At 43.7% G+C, this 23932-nt stretch overlaps 3 protein-coding genes across 3 annotated transcripts in view; all 3 read left to right on the forward strand.

Annotated features, from left to right (window-relative positions):
• The window catches only part of LOC120370177 (protocadherin gamma-B5-like), a 32985-nt gene extending 27759 nt beyond the window's left edge, over positions 1-5226 (forward strand). Inside the window, exon 2 of the mRNA XM_039484474.1 lies at positions 5071-5226. Coding sequence (XP_039340408.1) covers positions 5071-5226 — 156 coding nt within the window. The remainder of the gene's footprint in view (positions 1-5070) is intronic.
• The window catches only part of LOC120370247 (protocadherin gamma-B5-like), a 234953-nt gene that overhangs the window by 110551 nt on the left and 100470 nt on the right, over positions 1-23932 (forward strand). The window lies entirely within an intron of this gene.
• Positions 1-23932, forward strand: part of LOC120369813 (protocadherin gamma-B1-like) — a 101304-nt gene that overhangs the window by 11389 nt on the left and 65983 nt on the right. The gene's annotated exons all lie outside the window — the stretch shown is intronic.

A 23932-nucleotide genomic window follows, 5' to 3' on the forward strand; every position in this document is an offset into this window, starting at 1 on the left:
CATCTCCATTAACTCCCAGACCGGAGCTATCTATGCCCAGCGTTCCTTCGACTACGAGCAATTCCGGGAGTTTGAAGTGCAAGTGCAGGCCCAAGACGGCGGGTCCCCGCCTCTCAGCAGCAATGTCACCGTCAGAGTATTTATTCTGGATCAGAATGATAACGCTCCTCGCATCCTGTACCCTTCCCTGGGAGCCGATGGCTCCGCCTTGTTCGAGATGGTCCCTCGCTCGGCCGAGGCAGGTTATCTGGTGACTAAGGTGGTGGCGGTGGATGCTGACTCAGGACACAATGCCTGGCTCTCCTACCATCTGCTCCAGGCCACGGAACCGATGCTCTTCATCATGGGGCTGCACACCGGGGAGATCCGGACAGCCCGCGCCTTTGCGGACAGAGATGCTGTGAAGCACCGGTTGGTCACCCTGGTGAAGGATAACGGGCAGCCGCCTCTGTCAGCCACAGTGACTCTCAATCTGGTGTTTGCTGAGAACTTTCAAGAGGCTCTTCCGGAAATGAGTGACCAATCGGGTGACTCCGCATCTCAGTCTGATTTACAATTTTACTTGGTGTTGGCTTTAACCTTGATCTCATTTTTATTCCTCCTGACTGTTACACTCGTCATTGTGGTGAAATTGCGAAGTTCAAGAAAACCTAAATTACTTCAGTGTTTTGGTCCTGACTCTTATTCAGAGGCTAGCCATAGGTTCCCACTGAGCTATGATGATGGAACTTTGCCTTATTCGTATCAGCTGTGTTTATCCTCGGATTGCAAGAAGAATCCTAATGTCCAGATAGCAGAGAATATTCTTTGCAGTGACAGCTCTGGGATGCTATTTCTGGGCAATGGAACTAACGTATTACAGGCTGAGAAGGAGACTGCTGGGGAGGTAAGCTTCCAATTTCATATTCATCTTTGTTTGCAGATTTTTAAAAGTATATGTTTACCTCTTCAAGGAGTGTAGGAGGTCATTGTGAAACTGAACGTGAGTAATTTTTTGGCTATTATGTGGTACACATCACTGGAATCTCTGAAACATGAATTAATCATAGAATAATAAAAACATAAAAATGTAAGACTGGCAAGGACCTCCCAGCCCTCTCTACCGAGTCAGGACCAAGGAAACCTATACCATCCATGACAGGTGTCAAGCTGTTCTGCAATGAATCAAGAGCCTGGACAGACTGTTAGGAAACAGGGCACAAACCCCTTCTCCCCCTCCATTGCCTGTGAATTATATATATAGTTTTCACCAACCAATTATTGAGTGTAAACACTTTACAGCATTAACATGGAGTCACAGACAGTCCCCTTGGATACTCCAATCTGTCTCATCACCAAGGTAAGCTTGCCATTATGATAGATGGTCCCTTCCACCAACGATCACAGCAATATTCAGGTTACTCTCAGTCCCAAAGGATCAGTCACTTACCCCAGGTCCATTGCACTTTAGATCTCACATCAAAGACAAGGCTAGTAGCCAAATCTATAATAAAGTATCTAAGCTTTTATTAACTAGGAAAAGATGAAAACATACACACTCAGATGAGTTACAGTCTTAAGTTTCAAAAGGTAGTAGAAGGTTCTCTAATAAGCAAGTTCTATGTGTTCCTTGGGGCTAACACTGGCTAAGCACTTGGCAACTTTTGCTTATGTTTAGTAATTCTTGCCCCTTAGAGTTTAAGCAGCATAAATATACAGTTTCTCTTTGTTAAGGCTTCTGATTCCTTCCTCCCTTCTGCTTCAAGTTGCAAACTCAGCTGTTGGGAGGAATTCATTTGAAGGTTTCCTATTCATGGGGGATGGGGGAAGAGTAATAAACAGTGTCTTTTGTTCTCTGATGTTCCACAATAGTAGTTCTGGTGTTGATGGGCCTTCTTTGACATGCAGGACATAACATCTTTTGTTGGAGGCTAGTATTTAACAGGAGTTAATGTTTCTCTCCTGTCTGGTGATTTACAGAGGCTTATAATATAAACGCTTACTTACCTTACACTGTGGGATACAGATTTTATAAGATAAGCATTTGATAAATTCTAAACACTAAGCACATTTTTATAATTCTGATCAAGGGCGGCTCTAGAAATCACGCTGCCCCAAGCAGCGCGGTGCGCTTCGCCGCCCTTCCCCGGTCCTGCGGCGGGTCCCTTCTTCCCGCGGCTCCGGTTGAGCTCCCGCTGCGGCAGGTCGACCGGAGCCCGGGACGAGTGGACCTGCCGCAGGCATGACTGCGGCGGGTGCCATGGTCCCGCGGCTCCGGTTGACCTGCCGCAGTCATGCCTGCGGCAGGTCCACTCGTCCCGGTCGACCTGCCGCAGCCATGACGGCGGCAGGTCCGCCGGCACAGACTCCCGCCCTCCCCGGCGGCAGGGGACGCCCCCTACATTTTGCCGCCCTAGGCACCAGCTTGTTTTGCTGGTGCCTAGAGCTGCCCCTGATTCTGATTCCTGTTTTAATAATACTAACACTCAGGTGAGCTATACTGATTCCAGATACCTGTTTGGCAATATTCAAATGAGGCATGGGGATCTTGGCATAAGTTGGCACCTGGTTTGCCAGCTTCACAACAGGTGTTTGTCCAATCTGTGCTTAAAAACCTCCAATGATGGGGATTCCACAACCTCCCTTGGAAGCCTAGTCAATTTTTTTGCTGCCCTTATAGTTAGAAAGGTTCTCCTAGTCTAACCTAAATCTCCCTTGCTGCAGATTAAGCCAATTACTGTACTTCTTGTCCTGCCTTCAGTGGACATGGAGAACAACTAATCACCATTGTCTTTATAACAGCCCTTAACATATTTGAAGACTGTTATCAGGTCCCCTTTCAGTCGTCTTTTCACAAGACTAAATATGCCCAGTTTGTTTAACCTTTCTACATAGGTCAGGTTTTCTAAACATTTGATCATTTTTGTTGCTCTCCTCTGGACTCTCTCCAGTTTGTCCACATTTTTCCTAAAGTGTGGTGTCCAGAATTGGACAGTGCTGCAGCTGAAACCTCAACAGTGCTGAATACAGGGGCACAATTGTCTCCCATGTCTTACATATTACAGTCCTGTTAGTATACACCAGAATGTTATTAGCCTTTTTCAGAACTGCATCACACGGTTGACTCATATTCAATTTGTGATCTGCTGTAATCCCATGATCCTTTTCAGCAGTACTACCATTTAACCAGTTATTCCCCATTTTGTAGCTGTGCATTTGAGGTTTTCCTTCCTAAGTACTTTTCACTTGTCTCTATTGAATTTCATCTAGTTGAATTCAGACTAATTCTCCAGTTTGTAGAGGTCATTTTGAATTATAATCCTGTATTCCAAAATGCTTGCAAGCCCTCCCATCTTGGTGTCATCTGCAAATTGTATAAGTATACTCTCCACTCCATTATCAAAGTCATTAATGAAAATATTGAATAATATTGGACCCAGGACTGACCACTGCAGGACCCCATTAAATACATCCTCCCAGTTTGTGAATGAACCATTGATAACTACTCTTTGAGTAAGGTCTTTCAATCAGTTGTAAATCCATCTTATACAAATTTCATTAGACGGTATTTCCCTAGTGTGCTTATGAGAATGATATGTGGGACTGTGTCAAAAACCTTACTAAAATCAATATATATCACATCTGCTTCTGCCCAATCCCCAAGGCCAGTAACCCTGTCAAAGAAGGCAAATAGGTTGGTTAGCATGTTCTGTTCTTGACAAATCCATGCTGGCTATTCTTTATAATCCTGTTGTCCTTTAGAACCTTACAAACGGATTGTTTAATAATTAGTTTCAATATTTATCCTGGTATTGAAATTAGGCTGACAGGTCTATAATTCCCTAGGTTATTCTTGTTCCTCTTTTAAAAAACAAGTACTATGTTTGCACTTTTCTAGTCCTCTGGGACCTCATCTGTCCCCTAGGAGTTTGCAAAGGAAATTGCTAACAGTTCTGAGATTGCTTCGCCTAGTTTCTTAAGTATTGTAGGATGAATTTTGTCAGGCCCTACCAACTTATTTAAACATTCTTTAACCTGTTCTTTCCCTATTTTGGCTTGTGTTCCTTCTGTATAACTGCCTGCAGTGACTCAAGAGAGTGACTCAAACTCAGGCCAGACTGTTAGGAACCAGGGCACAAACCCCAAATTGGTTGTGAGTTCTATACTTAGAGTTCACTAAACAAATATCAAGTGTAAACACCTCAGGCACTATGACAGCTTTAACATGGAGTCACAGAGAGTCCCCTTATGTACTAGTCTGTCTCACCACCAACATGAGCTTACCTTTTTGATAGATAGTCCCTGACATCAAGAATCACAGCAATATTCAGGTTACTCCCTGTCCCAAAGGACCAGTCGTTTACCCCAGGTCAGTTGCACTTTAGATATCACACCAAAGACAATTGGCTTCTATCTAATTCTATAATAAACTATATAAAGATTTATTAAATAAGAAAAGAAAATCCAGGATTTATTTAAAAGGTTAAAGCAGGTAATCATAGAAACACAAATGAGATACAGTCTTTATTTTTAAAAGCTAATGGAAGCTTCCATAATAAGCAAGCAGTATATGTTCTTTAGGGTAACCCAAGCAAAACAGCTGGGGATCTCTTGCTTATGCCTATAAACACTTTGCACCCTGAGTTCAAGCAGCATAGAGATAAAGTTCCTTTTATCCCCCTCCTGGCATGTACTGTCAGCTGCAAGCACCGCTGGTGGGAGGGTGGAGGTGAAACGCACCCCTGTATTCACACTCTACACATTATTGTAATAATCTTTGTACAACATAAGCCTTGTAAGGTTTCATATGAAAACTCATAATTTGTCAGTAATGTACTGGTAAAATATGTGTGGCAACATTGTATGTGAAGTTATAAAATTCCCCTGTATGATGTTATGAACACATGTTCTACAGCCCTGCTCAAGCAGAAATCAGGTCTGTTCTAAACAAAGGAAGGAATGTGTGCTTGCCTTAATTTGCATTTAAGCAGTAAACAGAGTCATCAAGCAGGGAGGTAAAACAAAGGAAGTTCAAACAGGTGAAAAAACCAGCATGGAATATCCTTCCACGTGGACTTTTTGTCTCTTCAGTCTCAGCTGAAATATTTTTCAAGGTGGGGGACTGAAACTATAAAAAGAAGGGACGAACATTCCAAGGGATCCCTCTTTCTCTCCCTGCCCACATCATTCTCAGCACCTGAGAAGACAAAAGGAAACAGCCATTGGACTCTGGGGGAGGAGTCCTGACCTTGGTCAGTAATCTGCTGGAGCATGTGGTAAGAAAGTGTGCTTTGCAACTAAGATAGTTTCTTAAGTAGATACTAGTAAACATTTTTTTCTTTTCTTTTATTTCCTTTTTTTTTGTAACCATTTCTGACTTCTATGCTACAATACTTGTTCTTAATTAAAATCTATATTTTTGTAGCTAATATATTTGTTTTACTGTTTTATCAAATCCAATGTGTTGAAATAGAAGTGTCTGGGTAACTCCCTTTAAGATAATAAGATTGCATACTATTTCCTTAAAGGTTGAGGGGAGGGATGCTCAGTGGTTTGAGCATTGGCCTGGGTTGTGAGTTCAATCCTTGAGGGGACCATTTAGGGATTTGTGGCAAAAATCTGTCTGGGGATTGATCCTGCTTTGAGTAGGGGGTTGGACTAGATGACCTCCTGAGGTCCCTTCCAACCCTAATATTCTATGAATCTATGATAAATATGTTTGTACTGTTGGGAGTCTGCTATAGAAGACCAGGTGGATGAGGCTTCCTTCAGGCAAGTAACAGAAGTTACTAGATTACAGGCCCCGGTTCCCATGGGGGACTTCAAACACCCCAATATCTTCTGGGGGAGCAATACAGCAGTGCACAGACAATCCAGGAAGTTTTTGGAAGGTGTAGGGTACAATTTTCTGGTGCAGGTGCTGGAGAAACCAATGAGGAGCAAAGCTCTTCTTGACCTGCTGCTCACAAACAGGGAAGAATTAGTAGGGGAAGCAAAAGTGGACAGGAACCTGGGATGCAGTGGCCATGAGGTGGTCAAGTTCAGGATCCTGACACAAGGAAGAAAGGAGAGCAGCAGAATACGGACCCTGCACTTCAGAAAAGCAGACCTTGACTCCCTCAGGGAACTGATCGTCAAGATCCCCTGGGAGAATAACATGAGGGGGAAAGAAGTCCAGGAGAGCTGGCTATATTTTAGAATCCTTATTGAGGTTTCAGGAACAAACCATCTGTCATGGAGTATGGGGGAGTCCGGCCCTGCACCCCTCTTCCTGGACTCACAGTGACTCTCAGCCAGCCAGTAAAACAGAAGGTTTATTGAACAACAGGAACACAGGATACAGCCCAGCTTGTGTTCAGAGCCAGGACCCCTCAATCTGGCCTTTCTGGGGGGTTCAGGGTGCTTGGATCCCAGCCTAGGATCCCCTGAAAACCCACCACCCAGTTCCCCAACCGAAGACTGACTCAACCCTTCCCCTCCGCCCCTTTTCTTTGTCTAGCTCCTGGGCAGAGGTGTCACCTCCCCTCCCCCAGGCCTAGCTCATGTTACAGGCTGAATACCTGCATCTCACCTAAAATCCTCCCTGCTCTCCCATCCTCCCTGCTCTCCCATCCCCCACATAGACAGTCCCTACTCCACCACACCATCCCAATGTGTAGAAAGAATAGTAAATATGACAGGTGACCAGCTTGGCTTAACAGTGAAATCCTTGCTGATCTTAAACACAAAAAAGAAGCTTACAAGAAGTGGAAGATTGGACAAATGACCAGGGAGGAGCATACAAATATTGCTCAGGCATGCAGGAGTGAAATCGGGAAGGCCAAATCACACTTGGAGTTGTAGCTAGTAAGGGATGTTAAGAGTAACAAAAAGGATTTATACAGGTATGTTAGCAACAAGAAGAAGGTCAGGGAAAATGTGGGTCCCTTACTGAATGGGGGTGGCAACCTAGTGACAGAGGATGTGGAAAAAGCTAATGTACTCAATGCTTTTTTTGCCTCTGTCTTCGCAAACAAGGGTCAGCACCCAGACTGCTGAACTGGGCAGCACAGTATGGGGAGGAAGTGACTAGGCCTCTGAGGAGAAAGAAGTGGTTCAGAACTATTTAGAAAAGCTGGACGAGCACAAGTCCATGGGGCCAGATGCGCTGCATCCGAGGGTGCTAAAGGAGTTGGCAGATGTGAATGCAGAGCCATTGGCTCTGAAAACTCTTTGAAAACTCATGGCTATTGGGGGAGGTCCCAGATGACTGGAAAAATGCTAAAGTAGTGCCCATCTTTAAAAAAGGAAAGAAGGAGGATCCAAGAAACTACAGACCAATCAGCCTCACCTCAGTCCCTGGAAAAATCATGGAGAAGGTCCTCAAGGAATCCATTTTGAAGCACTTGGAGGAGAGGAAAGTGATCAGGAATAGTCAGCATGGATTTACCAAGAGCAAGTCATGCCTGACTAACCTAATTGCCTTCTATGATGAACCATAACTGGCTCCGTGGATAAGGGGGAAGCAGTGGATGTGTTATTCCTTGACTTTAGCACAGCTTTTGATAGTCTCCCACGGTATTCTTGACAGCAAGTTAAAGAAGTATCAGCTGGATGAATGGACTGTAAGATGGATAGAAATCTGGCTAGATCATCAGGCTCAATGGGTAGTGATCAATGGCTCCATGTCTAGTTGGCAGCCAGGATCAAGCGGAGTGCCCCAAGGGTTGGTCCTGGGGCCAGTTTTGTTCAATATCTTCATTAATGATCTGGAGGATGGCATGGATTGCACCCTGAGCAAGTTTGCAGATGGCACTAAACTGGGAGGAGTGGTAGATAAGCTGGAGGGTAGGTATAGGATACAGAGGGACCTAGACAAATTAGAGGATTGGGCCAAAAGAAACCTGATGAGGTTCAACAACGACAAGTGCAGAGTCCTGCACTTAGGACGGAAGAATCCCATGCACTGCTACAGACTAGGCACCAAATGGCTAGGCAGCAGTTCTGCAGAAAAGGACCTAGGGGTTACAGTGGACGAGTAGTTGGGTATGAGTCAACAGTGTGCCCTTGTTGCCAAGAAGGCTAACAGCATTTTGGGCTGTATAAGTAGGAACATTGCCAGCAGATTGACAGACGTGATTGTTCCCCTCTATTTGACATTGGTGAGGCCTCATCTGGAGTACTGTGTTCAGTTTTGGGCCCCACACTACAAGAAGGATGTGGAAAAATTGGAAAGAGTCCAGCAGAGGGCAACAAAAATTATTAGAGGGCTGGAGCACATGACTTATGAGGAGAGGCTGAGGGAACTGGGATTGTTTAGTCTGCAGAAGAGAAGAATGAGGGGGGATTTGATAGCTGCTTTCAACTACCTGAAGGGGGGTTCCAAAGACGATGAATCTAGACTGTTCTCAGTGGTACCAGATGAGAGAACAAGGAGTAATGGTCTCAAGTTGCAGTGGGAGAGGTTTAGTTTGGATATTAGGAAAAACTTTTTCACTAGGAGGGTGGTGAAACACTGGAATGCATTACCTAGAGAGGTAGTGGAATCTTCTTCCTTAGAGATTTTTAAGGCCAGGCTTGACAAAGCCCTGGCTGGGATTATTTAGTTGGGGATTGGTCCTGCTTTGAGCAGGGGGTTGGACAAGATGACCTCCTTAGGTTCCTTCCAACCCTGATATTCTATGATTCTATGAAAGGGCTAGGCAGCATAGGACATACATTACTGGGGGAAGATCTGGGACAGCCAAGGCCGGTGAGAGCCAGGGTGTACCTGGCAGGGTGCAGTTACATACAGACCTTCAGGGTGTGGCTTTGTGAAGAACTGGGAATGTTCTTAATGTGTTCTTTGAATACTGGGTGGGGAGTATTGACCTGGGAAGGTTGCAGGGGAATTTTGCAACTTTTGGGACTGTCTGCATTGGGGGATGGGAGACTTTCCTTGGGGGAGGATACCTAAGCACGTAACATGAGAACCCAGGAAGGGGATTGGAGGCCAGGTGACACCCTCTTCCCGGGAAACTGGACAAAGTGTGGAGGAGGAGCCGGGGGGAGGCTGAGTGAGATGGCTGGAGGGGGTTGGGTTTTGGAGCTAGCTGGGGATGAGGGGTAAAGTGCAGACGGGGGTGTCTGGCTCGCTGCCCCCCAGGATGGACCTGCCTGAGGGGTCCTGTTCTCTATACCTACAAGCTCTGTTTTGGACCGTTTTCCTGTCATCTAAATAAACCTTCTGTTTTGCTGATTGGCTGAGAGTCATGGTGAATTGCAGGAAGCTGGGGGTGCAGGGCCTTGCCTCCGCCCATACTCCGTGACAGGCTTACATGCTGGAAAGCTGTTTGTGAGTGGCCCAGGTGGGAGCTACTATGGCAAGGCACTGTAAGGCACCCACAGTTGCAGGGAAGGGGTGACACAGCCCCCACCAGTCTGGATTGTGCCACAGTATGTGACAGAGGGGTCTGCTTGCATGACTCATCTTCATAGGAAGAAGGACAGAACAACAAAAGTCTTTTGTCCTCTTGTTGATGAAATATAGGGAAATTCCAGTTGCAAAGATCCACAATAGTCTATCTGGTATCGATGGACCTTTCCTTCTGGGGAGGGCATAACATCTTCTGTTGAATATCAGCCCTTCAGACTAGATGATGTCTCTCTCCTGTGTGGTGATTTACACAGTCACAGATGCCCACACTACAGCCACTTAAGGATTACCTTACAATATGGGTTACAGATGTTATAAATTAGATTGATGCATGCAGTAACTCTAAAGCATTCAATAAAGTCTAAATAAACATCTTCTTAAAATTCTAATATCTGTTTTAACAATACTAACACATAGGTGACCCAGATTGATTTTAGGCATGTATTTTTCAGTGTTTAATTGAGACCTGGAGACCTTAGCATGAGGTGGCACCCGGTCTATCAGTATCACATATTCGCTCTTGTTAATATTCATTGTATTAATTATCTGGTCACTGTGACCGATTCGATCACAGAGACCCCCTTGGGACTGTCACCTGGTGTGCTGAGACTACCTCTGAGCCCATTTTTCCTGCCAGCTTTGGACTCCATAACCCTGCCTTGTCAAGCCAGACACACCAGTCTGCTCCAACACAGACCCAGGCTCTGAACCATGCACCCCAAAGCTGCAGACTTAACTGAAAACAGCTTAAGAGGTGTTTCTGTCTCTAGCACCCAGACACCCAGCTCCCAATGGGATCCAAACCCCAAATATAAAGCTTATCCAGGGTAAACTCATAAATTGTCCACCTTCTATAACACTGATAGAGAGATATGCACAGCTGTTTGTTCCCCCAGCTATGAATTACTTACTCTGGGTTAAATAATAAGCAAAAGTGATTGTATTAAGTATAAAAAGTATCATTTAAGTGGTTCCAAATAATAACATACAGAACAAAGTAATTTACCAAGCAAAATAAAGCAAAACACGCAAGTCTAAGCCTAATACATTAAGAAACTGATTACAGATGAAATCTCACCCCTGGAGATGTTCCAATAAGCTTCTTTCACAGACTGGACTCCTTCCTAGTCTGGGCCCAATCCTTTCCCCTGGTACAGTTCTTGTTAGCTCCAGCTCAGGTAGTAACTAGGGGATTTCTCATGACTGAAACCCCCTTTGTTCTGTTCCACCTCCTTAAATAGCTTTTGCACAAGGTGGGAATCTTTTGTCTCTCTGAGTCCTCCCCCCATTCTAAATGGAAAAGCACCAGGATGGTTTAAGATGGATTCCAGTACCAGGTGACATGGTCACACATCTTGTGAGACCCCAAATCTTCATTCTTCCTGACCTGACTCACAGGAAAGCTTGCAAGTAAACAGAGCCTCTTACAACCAATTGTCCTAGTTGATAGGAGCCATCAAGATTCCAAACCACCATTAATGGCCCACACTTTGCATAATTACAATAGGACCTCGGAGTTATATTTCCTATTTATAGTTTCAGATACAAGAATGATACATTTACACAAATAGGATGACCACACGCAGTAGATTATAAGCTTTGTAATGATACCTTCTGCATGAAGCCTATTCCAGTTACATTATATTCACACTCATTAGCATATTTTCATAAAATCATATGGAGTGCAATGTCACAGTCACCATTAATCTTTTTAGTGAAGACTGAAGCAAAATAGGTATTAAACAACTAAGCCTTCTTGATGTCAACAGTTTCTAGGCCTCCTTCCCTGCTAAGTAGAGGATCTTCACTTTCCTTTGTATTTCTCTTGCTCCTAATGTATTAAAAGACCCTCTTTTTATTGACTTTGAAGTCTCTTACTTGGTGTAACTCATTTTGTGCCTTAGCCTTTCTGATTTTTTCCCTACATCTTTTCTACTCCTTCTTAGCAATTTGTCCATGTTTCTACTGTTTGTAGATTCCTTCTTTGATTTTCAGGTCATTAAAGAACTCTTGATAGAGCCATGTTAGTGTCTTCCTATTTTTATCTTTCCTTTGCATCAAGATAGTTTGCAGTTGTGCTTTTAATATTGTCTCCTTTAGAAACTGCCAGCTCTCCTGAACTCCTTACTCCTTAGATTTTCTTCTCCTTATCTATGAGTTCTCTGAGTTTGTTAAAGTTTGCTTTCTTGAAGTCCTTTGTCCTTATTCTGCTGCTCTCACTTCTTCCTTTCCCTAGAATCATGAAATATATCATTTCATTATAACTCTGACCCACATTGTTTTCCACCTTCAAATTTGCTACCAATTCCTCTCTGTTGGTCAGAATCAAGTCTAAAATGTCTTTTCTTTTGGTGATGTTGTCTGCAATACACACCAGCAATTTAGAGTAGTGTTATTATCTATTTTACTGGTGAGGAGTTGAATACAAGGGGAATGACTTGCCACAAATCACAGTGGAAATCTCTGACAGAGAAGAAGTAGAACTCAAACCTCATAAGTCTGAGTCTAGTGCTTTGTCTACAAATCAACTCCTCTTGTAATGGAAGAACATCCTATCTTTCATTTCAAAGAAGTTGCTTGGAATAACTGTATTATCCAGAAGTATTTATTTTCCTCCAATAAGATATACTCTTTGTAATGATAGAGAAAAGTATTAATGCAAATTTATTGAAAATAAAGATTAAAAAGCAAGATGATTTAATTGCTTCTTTAGCAGAAATCTTCCTAGCTTATAATAATAAGAAGAAGAATGGCCACACTGGGTCAGACCAATAGTCCATGTAGCCCAATATCCTTTCTTCTGACAGTGGCTGATGCCAGATGCATCAGAGGGAATGAACAGAACAGGGAAATTATCAAGTTATCCATCCCCTGTCATCCAGTCCCAGCTTCTGGCACTCAGAGGTTCAGGGACACCCAAAGCATGAGTTGCATACCTGATCATCTTGGCTAATAGTGGCTGATGGACTTTTCCTCCATGACCTTATCTAATTCTTTTTGAACCCAGTTATACTTTTGGCTTTATACAGCACCTCCTGGCAGTGAGTTTCACAGATTGACTGCATTTTGTGAAGAAGTACTTCCTTAAGTTTGTTTTAAAGCTGCTGTCTTTTAATTTCATTGGGTGACCCCTGGTTACTGTGTTATGTGAAGGGGTAAATAACGCTTCTTTATTCACTTTCTCCATACCATTCATGATTTTATAGACCTCTATCATACCTCTTCCCTCCCTCCCTGCTCCCTCAGTTGTCTCTTTTCTATACTCCTTTATATCTCCTGGTACAGAAGCTATTCCATATCCCTAATAATTTTTGTTGCCCTACTCTGTACTTTTTCCAATTCTAATATATCTTTTTTGAGATTGGGCAACCAGAAATGCATGCAGTATTTAAACCTCGGGTGTACCATAGATTTATATTGTGGCATTATGATATTTCTGCCTCATTATCTATCCCAGGGATCAGCAACCTTTGGCATGCGGCCCACCAGGGTAAGCACCCTGGCGGGCTGGGCCAGTTAGTTTACCTGCTGCATCCGCAGGTTCAACCAATCGCAACTCCCACTGGCTGCAGTTTGCCGCTCCAGGCCAATGGGGGCTGCGGGAAGCAGCGGCCAGCACATCCCTCAGCCCGCGCCATTTCCTGCAGCCCCCATTGGCCTGGAGCAGTGAACCGCGGCCAGTGGGAGCTGCGATCGGCTGAACCTGAGGACGCGGCAGGTAAACAAACCAGCCCGGCGGGCCACGTGCCAAAGGTTGCCGATCCCTGATCTATCCCATTTCTAATGGTTCCTAACACTGTGTTAGCTTTTTTGCACATTGAGCAGATATTTTGTAGACTTTTTATTTATTTAAATTAAATGTAGTAATTTATATTAAACTACCATGAGTTCAGCTCCTGTAGTAACATTTTCAAGTTCAAAAGACTGAAAATCTCCTCTTGTGTTTTTCTCAAATTTAGGAACACACAAAGTTCAAGGATAGTGACCACAGACATGACCACAAGTAAAAAGTCTTATCTGTACTACAAGTTTTATTAAAGCAATAAGTAAAGTTACAATGATCTATGCATAAATAAATCCTACAAAAAACATGCAATGAGTAAGACTGTAATCATACTCACCTCCTCAAAGATATTCTAGGGTCTGATTGATCTCTCAACAGACAACCATTGACAGACATATGGTTCCTGTTTGGGCTGTCCCATGGGGGTCATCCCTTGGGGTCATCCCACTTTTTCTCAACCAGTGAACCTCTTTTGTACTGTTTTTCTGACCATACATAACACCTTCTGCATATACATATACTTCTTTTCCTTATCTGTACTTCCACAGCTCATGAATATTGGGGTGTCAAATTTTTCATAGGTTGTTTCTTAGTTCCTCTTATTCTCATTAGTGTCTATGCACAACATGTACTCTGTGGTCAGGATAGGACATTCCATGATATTACAATCAGGTGTCTCATGATCTTGCACAATTCATTGCAGTTTGTTGCAATCTAGTTTTCTGTAACATTACCTGTTAGCATATCTTTCACAGTAATCTCTTAACCTGACTGGCATAGAGTTATTCCTATGTCCCCCACTCATGTCAAGCATTCTTAAGATCAAGGCCTATTATGGCTAAAATGAAATCTTACAGGCCTCAGCCTGTAACCCTTTCATTCCAGCCATGTTTTACTTATATACCTAATACACAGGTTTCAGAAGGGTAGCCATGTTAGTCTGTATCAGCAAAAACAATGAGGAGTCCTTGTGCCACTTCAGAGACTAACAAATTAATTTGGGCATAAGCTTTCATTGGCCAACATTTTTATGGCTGACTTAGAACAACGCTTCCTCAGCTCTTGTCCCCTAGTGCCCCTACTCTACTTGTGCTACATTGATGACATCTTCATCTTCTGGACCCATGGGAAGTAGGATCTTGAGGAATTCCATTAGGATTTCAACAATTTCCATCCCACCATCAATCACAGCCTGAACCAGTCCACACAAGAGATCCACTTCCTGGACACTACAGTGCAAATAAGTGATGGTCACATAAACACCACCCTATACCGGAAACCTACTGACCGCTATACTTATCTACATGCCTCCAGCTTTCATCCAGACCACATCACATGATCCATTGTCTACAGTCAAGCCCTAAGATACAACCGCATTTGCTCCAATCCCTCAGACAGAGACAAACACCTATAGGATCTCTATCAAGTGTTCTTAAAACTACAATACCCACCTGGGGAAGTGAAGAAACAGATTGACAGAGCCAGAAGGGTACCCAGAAGTCACCTACTACAGGACAGGCCCTACAAAGAAAGTAATAGAATGCACTAGAGATCACCTACAGCCCCCAGCTAAAACCTCTCATCAAGGATCTACAATCTATCCTGAAGGACGATCCCTCATTCTCACAGACCTTGGAAAACGGGCCAGTCCTTGCTTACAGACAGCCCCCCAACCTGAAACAAATACTCACCAGCAACTACACACCCCACAACAAAAACACTAACCCAGGAACCAGTCCCTGCAACAAATCCTGTTGCCAACTCTGTCCGCATATCTACTTAAGAGACACCATCATAGGACCTAACCACATCAGCCACACCATCAGGGGCTTTTTCACCTGCACATCTACCAATGTGGTATATGCCATCATGTGCCAGCAATGCCCCTCTGTCATGTACATTGGCCAAACTGGACAGTCTCTACACAAAAGAATAAATGGACACAAATCAGACATCAAGAATTGTAACATTCAAAAACCAGTAGGAGAGCACTTCAGTTTCCCTGGACACTCAATAGCAGACTTCAGAGTGGCCAATCTTCAACAAAAAAATTTAAAAAGCAGACTTCAAGGAGAAACTGCAGAACTGGAATGAATTAGCAAACTTAACACCATCAAATTAGGCCTGACTATACACTGGGAGTGGCTGGGTCACTGCAAAAAATAATTTTCCCTGTGTTGATACTCACACCTTCTTGTCAACTGCTGAGAATGGGACACATCCACCCTAATTAAATTGGCCTCGTTAGCACTGACCCCCCCACTTGGTAAGGCAACTCCCATCTTTTCATGTGCTATATATTTATACTTGCCAACTTTTTTCACTCCATGCATCTGATGAACTGGGTTATAGCCCATGAAGGCTTATGCCCAAATAAATTTGTTAGTCTCTAAAGTGCCACAGGGGCTCCTCATTGTTTTTACCTAATCTACAGTCATCATTCCTAAATACTTGCAGTCTTATACTTCTGTAATCCTACAATTTAAGTCTATTTGGCCTACACTCAGTGATGAGCTGCCAAAATCTTAACAACCAGTTCCCTATAAAAAGTTCTGATTTAAGGGGGGGGGGCGAGGGAGAGGCCAGGGAGAGATCGTCGTGGGGCCGAAGGCCCCTGCAGGGCCTGGACCAATTGCCCCACTTGCCCCATCCCCTCCCCTCTGGCCAGCCCTGGAGCTTGCAGCAGCCCCCCCCACACACACACACACCTTGCTGGGCCATTCAAAAAGTGGCAGCAGGATGACTCCAGAGCTCAGCTGAGCTGCCCAGCTGGTGCCGGCGGCTGGCCACGCTGCAGCTGGGGGGAAGTGGGGGAAGGGCCGGGGGAGCCTCAGCCTCCCCAGCAAGGAATCCTGGGAGCAACAGGATGGTCTGGTCCACGGAGCAGAGTTCTTTGCCCACCCCCGGCCCTTTAACAACCGGTTCTCCACGGAGGTCTAATTTTAGCAACCGGTTCTTGAGAACCTGTGGGAACCTGCTCCAGCTCACCACTGCCTACACTGATTATGTATGAAATGTCAATTAGCACAATGATAAATGGACAGCTGCAGTGGCACAGGAGCCAGCAAACAGAGCTGTAAACAGGGGAGTTCGAGTGGGAGTTTACAGGGGGAGTTTGGAGGAAGTCTAAGAGAGGAACACACAGGCTACTGAAGGAAGTGTGCAGTGTTCTAGCAGTGTCTTGGTGCTTGTTGGGGGTTTGTTTTGCTGTGGGTGGTGGTGTTTTGGGTTGGTTTGTATTTCCCAGATTTACAGGATTTAGGTGGGAAGCCTATGACAGGTACAGAGGCAGCAGTTGTAGTGACCCAAGCAGTGGAAGACACAATGAAGATGACTTGATGTGGAAGCTGCGGCATGTACCTGATCCTGGAGGGGGTACCTGAAAAGAGTTTTGTCTGCATGAAGTGCCACCTGATAGAGCTGATGGAAGAAAAGATCCAAGGATTGGAGATGCAGGTGGAAACTCTGGTTGAGTTTAGAAGGGGGGTTGAGCGGATGATGGAGCAAAGACATGATGAGGCCAAAGGGAAAAGATCAGACTTGCAGATGGAAGCAGGACCAAAGAACTCTGAGTGGAGACTGCTGGGTGAGGAAAGTGGACAGTGGAAGCATGTGACTAAGAGAACCAGGCAGAGGAAAAGACGGGCCAATAAAGGAAAAATAGAGCTCACAAGCTGGTTTGCAGAGTTGGAAAATGAAGAAGGGGCACAGCAGGTGGTCACTGAAGGTGAGAGGGCAAAGAAGAAGACAAGAGCAGCTAGTCCTATAGGAAGAGGCGAAGAGTCAATGGAGACAACACCAAATATGAGCCCCAGGAGGATACAGGAAAGTTTGTGGAGGACTGCAAGGGATAATAGAAATTGAGAGGACTTGCAGCCAGAGGGAACAGGGGATAGACAAGAGTATCACACCATCACCAGGAAAATACAGGTCTACACGATTGGGGACTCCTTACTGAGAAGAATAGACCGGCCTGTAATCAGAGCAATAGAGCTCAGGAACAGGTTTGCAGAGTTGGAAAATGAAGAAGGGGCAGAGCAGATGGTCACTGAAGGTGAGAGGGCAAGGAAGAAGAGAAGAGCAGCTAGCCCTATAAGGAGAGGGGAAGAGTCAATGGAGATGACACCAAATAGGAGCCCCAGGAGGATACGGGATGGGTTGCAGAGGACTGCAAGGGTGATTAGGAATCTAGAGGACTTGCAGCCAGAGAGAACGGGATAGACCGGAGAATCGCACCATCACCAGGAAAAGGCAGGTCTACGTGATTGGGGATTCCTTACTGAGAAGAATAGACAGGCCTGTAACCAGAGCAGATCCAGAGAACAGAAGGGTGTGCTATCTGCCAGGTGCTAAGATATAGGATGTGGACCTGAGGCTGAAGAGGATCCTAACAGGAGCCGGAAAGAATCCGCTGATTGTCCTTCATGTGGGAACAAATGATACGGCTAGATTCTTGCTGGAACAAGGGAGACTATGACAGACCGGGGAAGACGCTTAAGGAAATCGAGGCTCAGATGATCTTCAGTGGGATTCTGCTTGTTCCTAGAGAAGGGCAACAAAGGTGTGACAAGATTATGGCGATCAACAGATGGCTCAGGCAGTGGTGCTATAAGGAGGGCTTTGGGATGTATGGCCACTGGGAACCATTCATGGACAGAGGACTGTTCTCTTGGGATGGACTTCACCTGAGTAGGGAGGGAAATAGACTTCTAGGATGGAGGCTGGCACAACTGATTAAGAGAGCTTTAAACTAGGAATTGTGGGGAGATGGTTGGGAGATGTCCAGGTAATTGCCACATGGGATTTTAACATCGAGAGGGAAGAAAACAAAGCAAGAAAGGATACTGTCATGGGTAGGAGAACGGACATATAGAGGAAGGGTACTGTAGATACAATTCTAATAGGTGATACTGGCGGTAGAAAGTCTGGGCCTAATCAGGAAAAGAATGTGAGTGAAGCCAAACAGCAAGAATTAAGATGTTTGTACACCAATGCGAGGAGCCTAGGTAACAAAATGGAGGAAGTAGAGTTACTGATGCAGGAAGTGAAACCAGATATTGTAGGGATAACAGAAACATGGTGGAATAGTAGTCATTACTGGAGTACAGGTACTGAAGGGTATGTGCTGTTTAGGAAAGACAGAAATAAAGGCAAAGGTGGTGAAGTAGCATTGTATATCAATGATGAGATAAACAGTAAAGAAATAGGAAGGGATGGAATGGATAAGACAGAGTCTGTCTGGGCAAAATCACATTGGGCAAGAAAGCTACTAAAGCCTCTCCTGAGATAGTGCTTGGGGTGTGCTATAGACTGCCGGGATCTGATTTGGACATGGATAGAGACAGGGGCGGCTCTAGACATTTTGCTGCCCCAAGCAGGGCGGCGTGCCGCAGGGGGCGCTCTGCCGGTTGCCGGGAGGGCGGCAGGCGGCTCCGGTGGACCTCCCACAGGTGTGCCTGCAGAGGGTCCGCTGGTCCTGCGGCTTTGGTGGACCACCGGAGCCGCGGGACCAGCGGACCCTCCGCAGGCACGCCTGCTGGAGGTCCACCAGAGCCGCCTGCCACCCTACCAGCGACCGGCAGATCACCCCCCGTGGCATGCCGCTCCAAGCACGCGCTTGGCGTGCTGGGGCCTGGAGCCGCCCCTGGATAGAGACCTTTTAAATGTTTTTAATTAAGTAAATACTAATGGGAATTGTGTGATCATGGGAGACCTTAACTTCCTAGAGATAGACTGGAGGACAAGTGGTAATAGTAATAATAGGGCTCAGATTTTCCTAGATGTGATAGCTGATGGATTCCTTCACCAAGTAGTTACTGAACCAACAAGAGGGGATGCCATTTTAGATTTGGTTTTGGTGAGTAGTGAGGACCTCATAGAAGAAATGGTTGTAGGGGACAACCTTGGTTTGAGCAATCATGGACTAATTCAGTTTAAACTAAATGGAAAGATAAACAAAAATAGATCTGTGACTAAGATTTTTTTATTTCAAAAGGGCTAACTTTAAAGAATTAAGGAAATTAGTTAGGGAAGTGGGTTGGACTGAAGAATTTGTGGATCTAAAGGTGGAGGAAGCCTGGAATTACTTCAAGTCAAAGTTGCAGAAACCATCAGAAGCCTGCATCCCAAGAAAGGGGAAAAAATTCACAGGCTGAAGTTGTAGACCAAGCTGGATGAGCAAGCATCTCAGAAAAAGCAGAAATCCTACAAGAAATGGAAGATGGGAGTGATCAGCAAGGAAAGCTACCTTATTGAGGTATATAGGGATAAAGTGAGAAAGGCCAAAAGCCACGTAGAGTTGGACCTTGCAAAGGGAATTAAAACTAATAGTAAAAGGTTCTATAGACATATAAATAAGAAGAAAACAAAGAAAAAAGAAGTGGGAGCACTAAACACTGAGGATGAAGTGGAGGTTAAGGATAATCTAGGCATGGCCCAATATCTAAACAAATACTTTGCCTCAGTCTTTAATGAGGCTAATGAGGAGCTTAGGGATAATGGTAGGATGACAAATAGGAATGAGGATATGGAGGTAGATATTATCACATCTGAGGTAGAAGCCAAACTCGAACAGTTTAATGGGACTAGATTGGGGGGGCCCAGATAATCTTCATCCAAGAATATTAAAGGAACTGGCACCTGAAATTTCAAGACAATTAGCAAGAATTTTTAATGAATCTGTAAACTCAGGGGTTGTACCATATGACTGGAGAATTGCTAACATAGTTCCTATCTTTAAGAAAGGGGTGGGGAGGAAGTGATCTGGGAAACAGTTTGACATCTGTAGTATGCAAGGTCTTGGAAAAAAATTTGAAGGAAAAAGTAGTCAAGGACATTGAAGTCAATGGTAATTGGGACAAAATACAACATGGTTTTACAAACGGTAGATCGTGCCAAACCACCCTGATCTCCTTCTTTAAGAAAGAATTTTTTAGACAAAGAAAATGCAGTGGATCTAATTTACCTTGATTTCAGTAAGGCATTTGATATGGTTCGACATGGGGAATTATTAGCTAAATTGGAAGAGATGGGGATCAATATGAAAATGGAAAGGTGGATAAGGAACTGGTTAAAGGGGAGACTACAATGGGTCATACTGAAAGGTGAATTGTTAGACTGGAGGGAGGATACTAGTAGAGTTCCTCAGGGATTGGTTTGGGGACCAAGCTTATTTAATCTTTTATTACTGACCTTGGCACAAAAAGTGGGAATGTGCTAATAAAGTTTGCGGATGACTTGAAGCTGGGAGCTATTGCCAATACAGAGAAGGACCGGGATATCATACAGGAAGATCTGGAATACCTTGTACTGGAGTAAGAGTAATAGGATGAAATTTAATAGTGAAAAGTGCAAGGTCATGCATTTAGGGATTAATATAAGAAGAACTATTGTTATAAGCTGGGGAGGCATCAGTTGGAAGTAACAGAGGAGGAGAAGGACCTCGAAGTATTGGTTGATCACAGGATGACTATGAGCCACCAATGTGATATGGCTGTGAAAAAGCTAATGTGTTTTGGGATGCATCAGGCGAGGTATTTCCAGTAGAGATAAGGAGGTGTTAGTACCATTATACAAGGCACTGGTGAGACCTCATCTGGAATACTGTGTGCAGTTCTGGTCTCCCATGTTTAAGAAGGATGAATTCAAACTGAAACAGGTTCAGAGAAGGGCTACTAGGATGATCCGAGGAATGGAAAACCTGTCATATGAAAGGAGACTCAAAGAGCTTGGCTTGTTTAGCCTAACCAAAAGAAGGCTGAGGGGAGACATGATTGCTCTCTATAAATATATCAGAGGAATAAATACCAGGGAGGGAGAGGAATTATTTAAGCTAAGAACAAATGGCTATAAACTGGCTATCAGGAAATTTAGACTTGAAATTCAACAAAGGTTTCTAACCATTAGAGGAGTGAAGTTCTGGAACACCTTCCAAGGGGAGTAGTGGGGGCAAAAGACATATCTGGCTTCAAGACTAAGCTTGATAAGTTTATGGAGGAGATGGTATAATGGGATAGCCTAATTTTGGCAAATAATTCATCTTTGACTACTAGCAGTAAATATGCCCAATGGCTCATGATGGGATGTTAAATGGGGTGGGATCTGAGTTACTACAGAGAATTCTTTCCTGGGTGCCTGGCTGGTGAGTCTTGCTCACATGCTCAGGGTTTAGCTGATCACCATATTTGGGGTCGAGAAGGAATTTTCCTCCAGGGCAGATTGGCAGAAGCCCTGGGGGGGTTTTGCCATCCTCTGCAGCGTGGGGCACAGGTCACTTGCTGGAAGATTCTCTGCACCTTGAAGTGTTTAAACCATGATTTGAGGACTTCAATGGCTCAGACACAGGTTTGATGGGGGGGGGTGAGATTCTGTGGCCTGCATTATGCAGGAGGTCAGACTAGATGATCATAATGGTCCCTTCTGACCTTAAAGTCTATGATTCTATGAAATGGATGCTAAAATGAACTAATTGGCTGCAGTTTTAAGAGAACTGTCCATGATGATGTCAACATCCCTTTCTTGAATGGTAAAAGCTAATTTTAGGCCCCATCATTTTGTATGTATAGTAGGGATTATTTTTTCCAATGTGCATTACTTTGCATTTATCAACACTGAATTTCATCTGCCATTTTGTTGCCCTATCACCCAGTTTTATGAGATCCATTTGTAGCTCTTCATAGTCAGCTTTGGATTTAACTGTCTTTAGGAATTTTATAGCCTCTGCAAATGGTTTACCTGCTTTTCCAAATAATGTATGAATATGTTGAACAGGTAGGGTGACCAGATAGCAAATGTGAAAAATTGGGACGTGGGTGGAGGGTAATTAATAGGTGCCTATATAAGAAAAAGTCCCAAGTATCGAGACTGTCCCTATAAAATCAGGACATCTGGTCACCCTATGAACAGCACTGATCCCAGTACAGATTCTTGGGAGACCCCACTATTTACTTCTCTACATTCTGAAAACTGACCTTTATTTCTACCCTTTGTTTCCTATCTTTTAAACAGTTTCTGAGCCAAGAGAGGGCCTTTCCTCTTATCCCAAGACTGCTTACTTTGCTTAAGAGTCTTTGGTGTGGGACTTTGTCAAAGGCTTTCTAAAAGTCCAAGTAGACTGTATTAGCTGGATCATGCTTGTCCACATGCTTGTTGACATCTTTAAATAATTCAAATAGATTGGTGAGGAATAATTTCCCCTTAGAAAAGCCCTTTTGACTCTTCCCAAATGTATCATGTTTATCTATGTGTCTGATAATTCTTTTCTTTACTATAGTTTTAACCAATTTTATTTAAACTTTTCAAAAGGAACCAGGTTAGTTACAAATACATAAAGAGATTATTATTATTCCACCGGTTTCTCACCTCTTACATATCACCTATATAACATGAAGTTAAGGTGTGATATGAAGGTTTTATCTGCATAAGTTTGTGATGGCTGCTTTACTCAACAGTGGCATGGCCATTAGAGAGTTAAGTGTGTCATTCCAAAGAAGTGATGATAAAACCATTAAACACCTCTTCCTGTAACTGTCCATGCCACATGTCTTATAAGGGGAAAATTTGTTAAAAATTTTGTTAAGCCTATTTTTTTCTCTTTACCTGCTTCTGTCAAGCCAGGCTCCCTTAGTTACCATGAGTCCAAATGTTCAGTGGTCATGTGATGCCTTAAACATTTAGATAATATATTTTAAGAAGGCTTTGTATATAAATGTGAATATGTAATATTATAAGGGCTAGTTTCTCTACTCTTTCCAAAACTAGAAGCAAGTACTGAGTACCACTGGAATGTTATGACTCCTTTTCTGCAGCACAGACAGTGCTCCTATTTCTTGCAATTCAAGATATGAGCTCTTCAAAGTAGCCCTGGTGTATGACTGACTATTGACTACCATGTTTTTATTTTATTTTTGTGGATGATAAGGACATATACCACTGTAGAGGGGAATGGAAATATGTCTTTGCCTGTTTGATAGTTTTAAAATACCATTTTTAAGCTTCTTGTAGCTTTATAATATTAAACACTATCCTGGAAGAGGTGCATTAGTGGGCAGAGCATTCAAAGGTGTATAACCAACCATAAAATCACCTGATTTTCCTCACCATCTGTCTCTGCAATTGATCACATTGTATGACTACTACCTGTGTGTTGTGTTTATGTGATTTGATATTTGAAATGTGTGCATTATTGGAATATATATGCTTCTTAAAGTAGCATTCTTTTACCACCATTTGCAATAACCTTCCATTGTCTTAAATATTATAAACTTAGTATGAAAATTGACAGAGTGATCAATATATGGAGTACAAATTATTGTACATCACAGAATAGATATCGCCAACTCATTGACAGCGCTCCTGAATCATTTATTAATATTTGATCCATAGTGTAGTAACTGAATATATTGTCTTGAGCAACAAAAATGAACACGTCAGATATAGAAAAAAAATTGAAATACATCTAGCGATGTAAAAATCAGATATAAGATTACTACAAAGATGTTAGCATTCAGCAATTGCAGAACGCACCACCAGGGTGGAATGCAGAGAGGTGAATCAGCTTGGAGAAACACATACTTATATATGTATGCAGGGCCGGACAGCAAGGTGGTGCTTGGGGCCACCAGCAGAAAGGGGCGGCACATCCGGCTCTTCCGGGACAAGTCCCTCAGTCCAGGGCCGGCTCCAGGCACCAGCATTCCAAGCTGGTGCTTGGGGCGGCACTCTGCAAGGGGCCGCAGTCCCTGTTTTGCCCCTAAGCAGCGCCGAATTGCCGCTGC

Source organism: Mauremys reevesii, linkage group 8 (genome assembly GCF_016161935.1).
Source record: "Mauremys reevesii isolate NIE-2019 linkage group 8, ASM1616193v1, whole genome shotgun sequence".
Classification (NCBI taxonomy): Eukaryota; Metazoa; Chordata; order Testudines; family Geoemydidae; genus Mauremys; species Mauremys reevesii.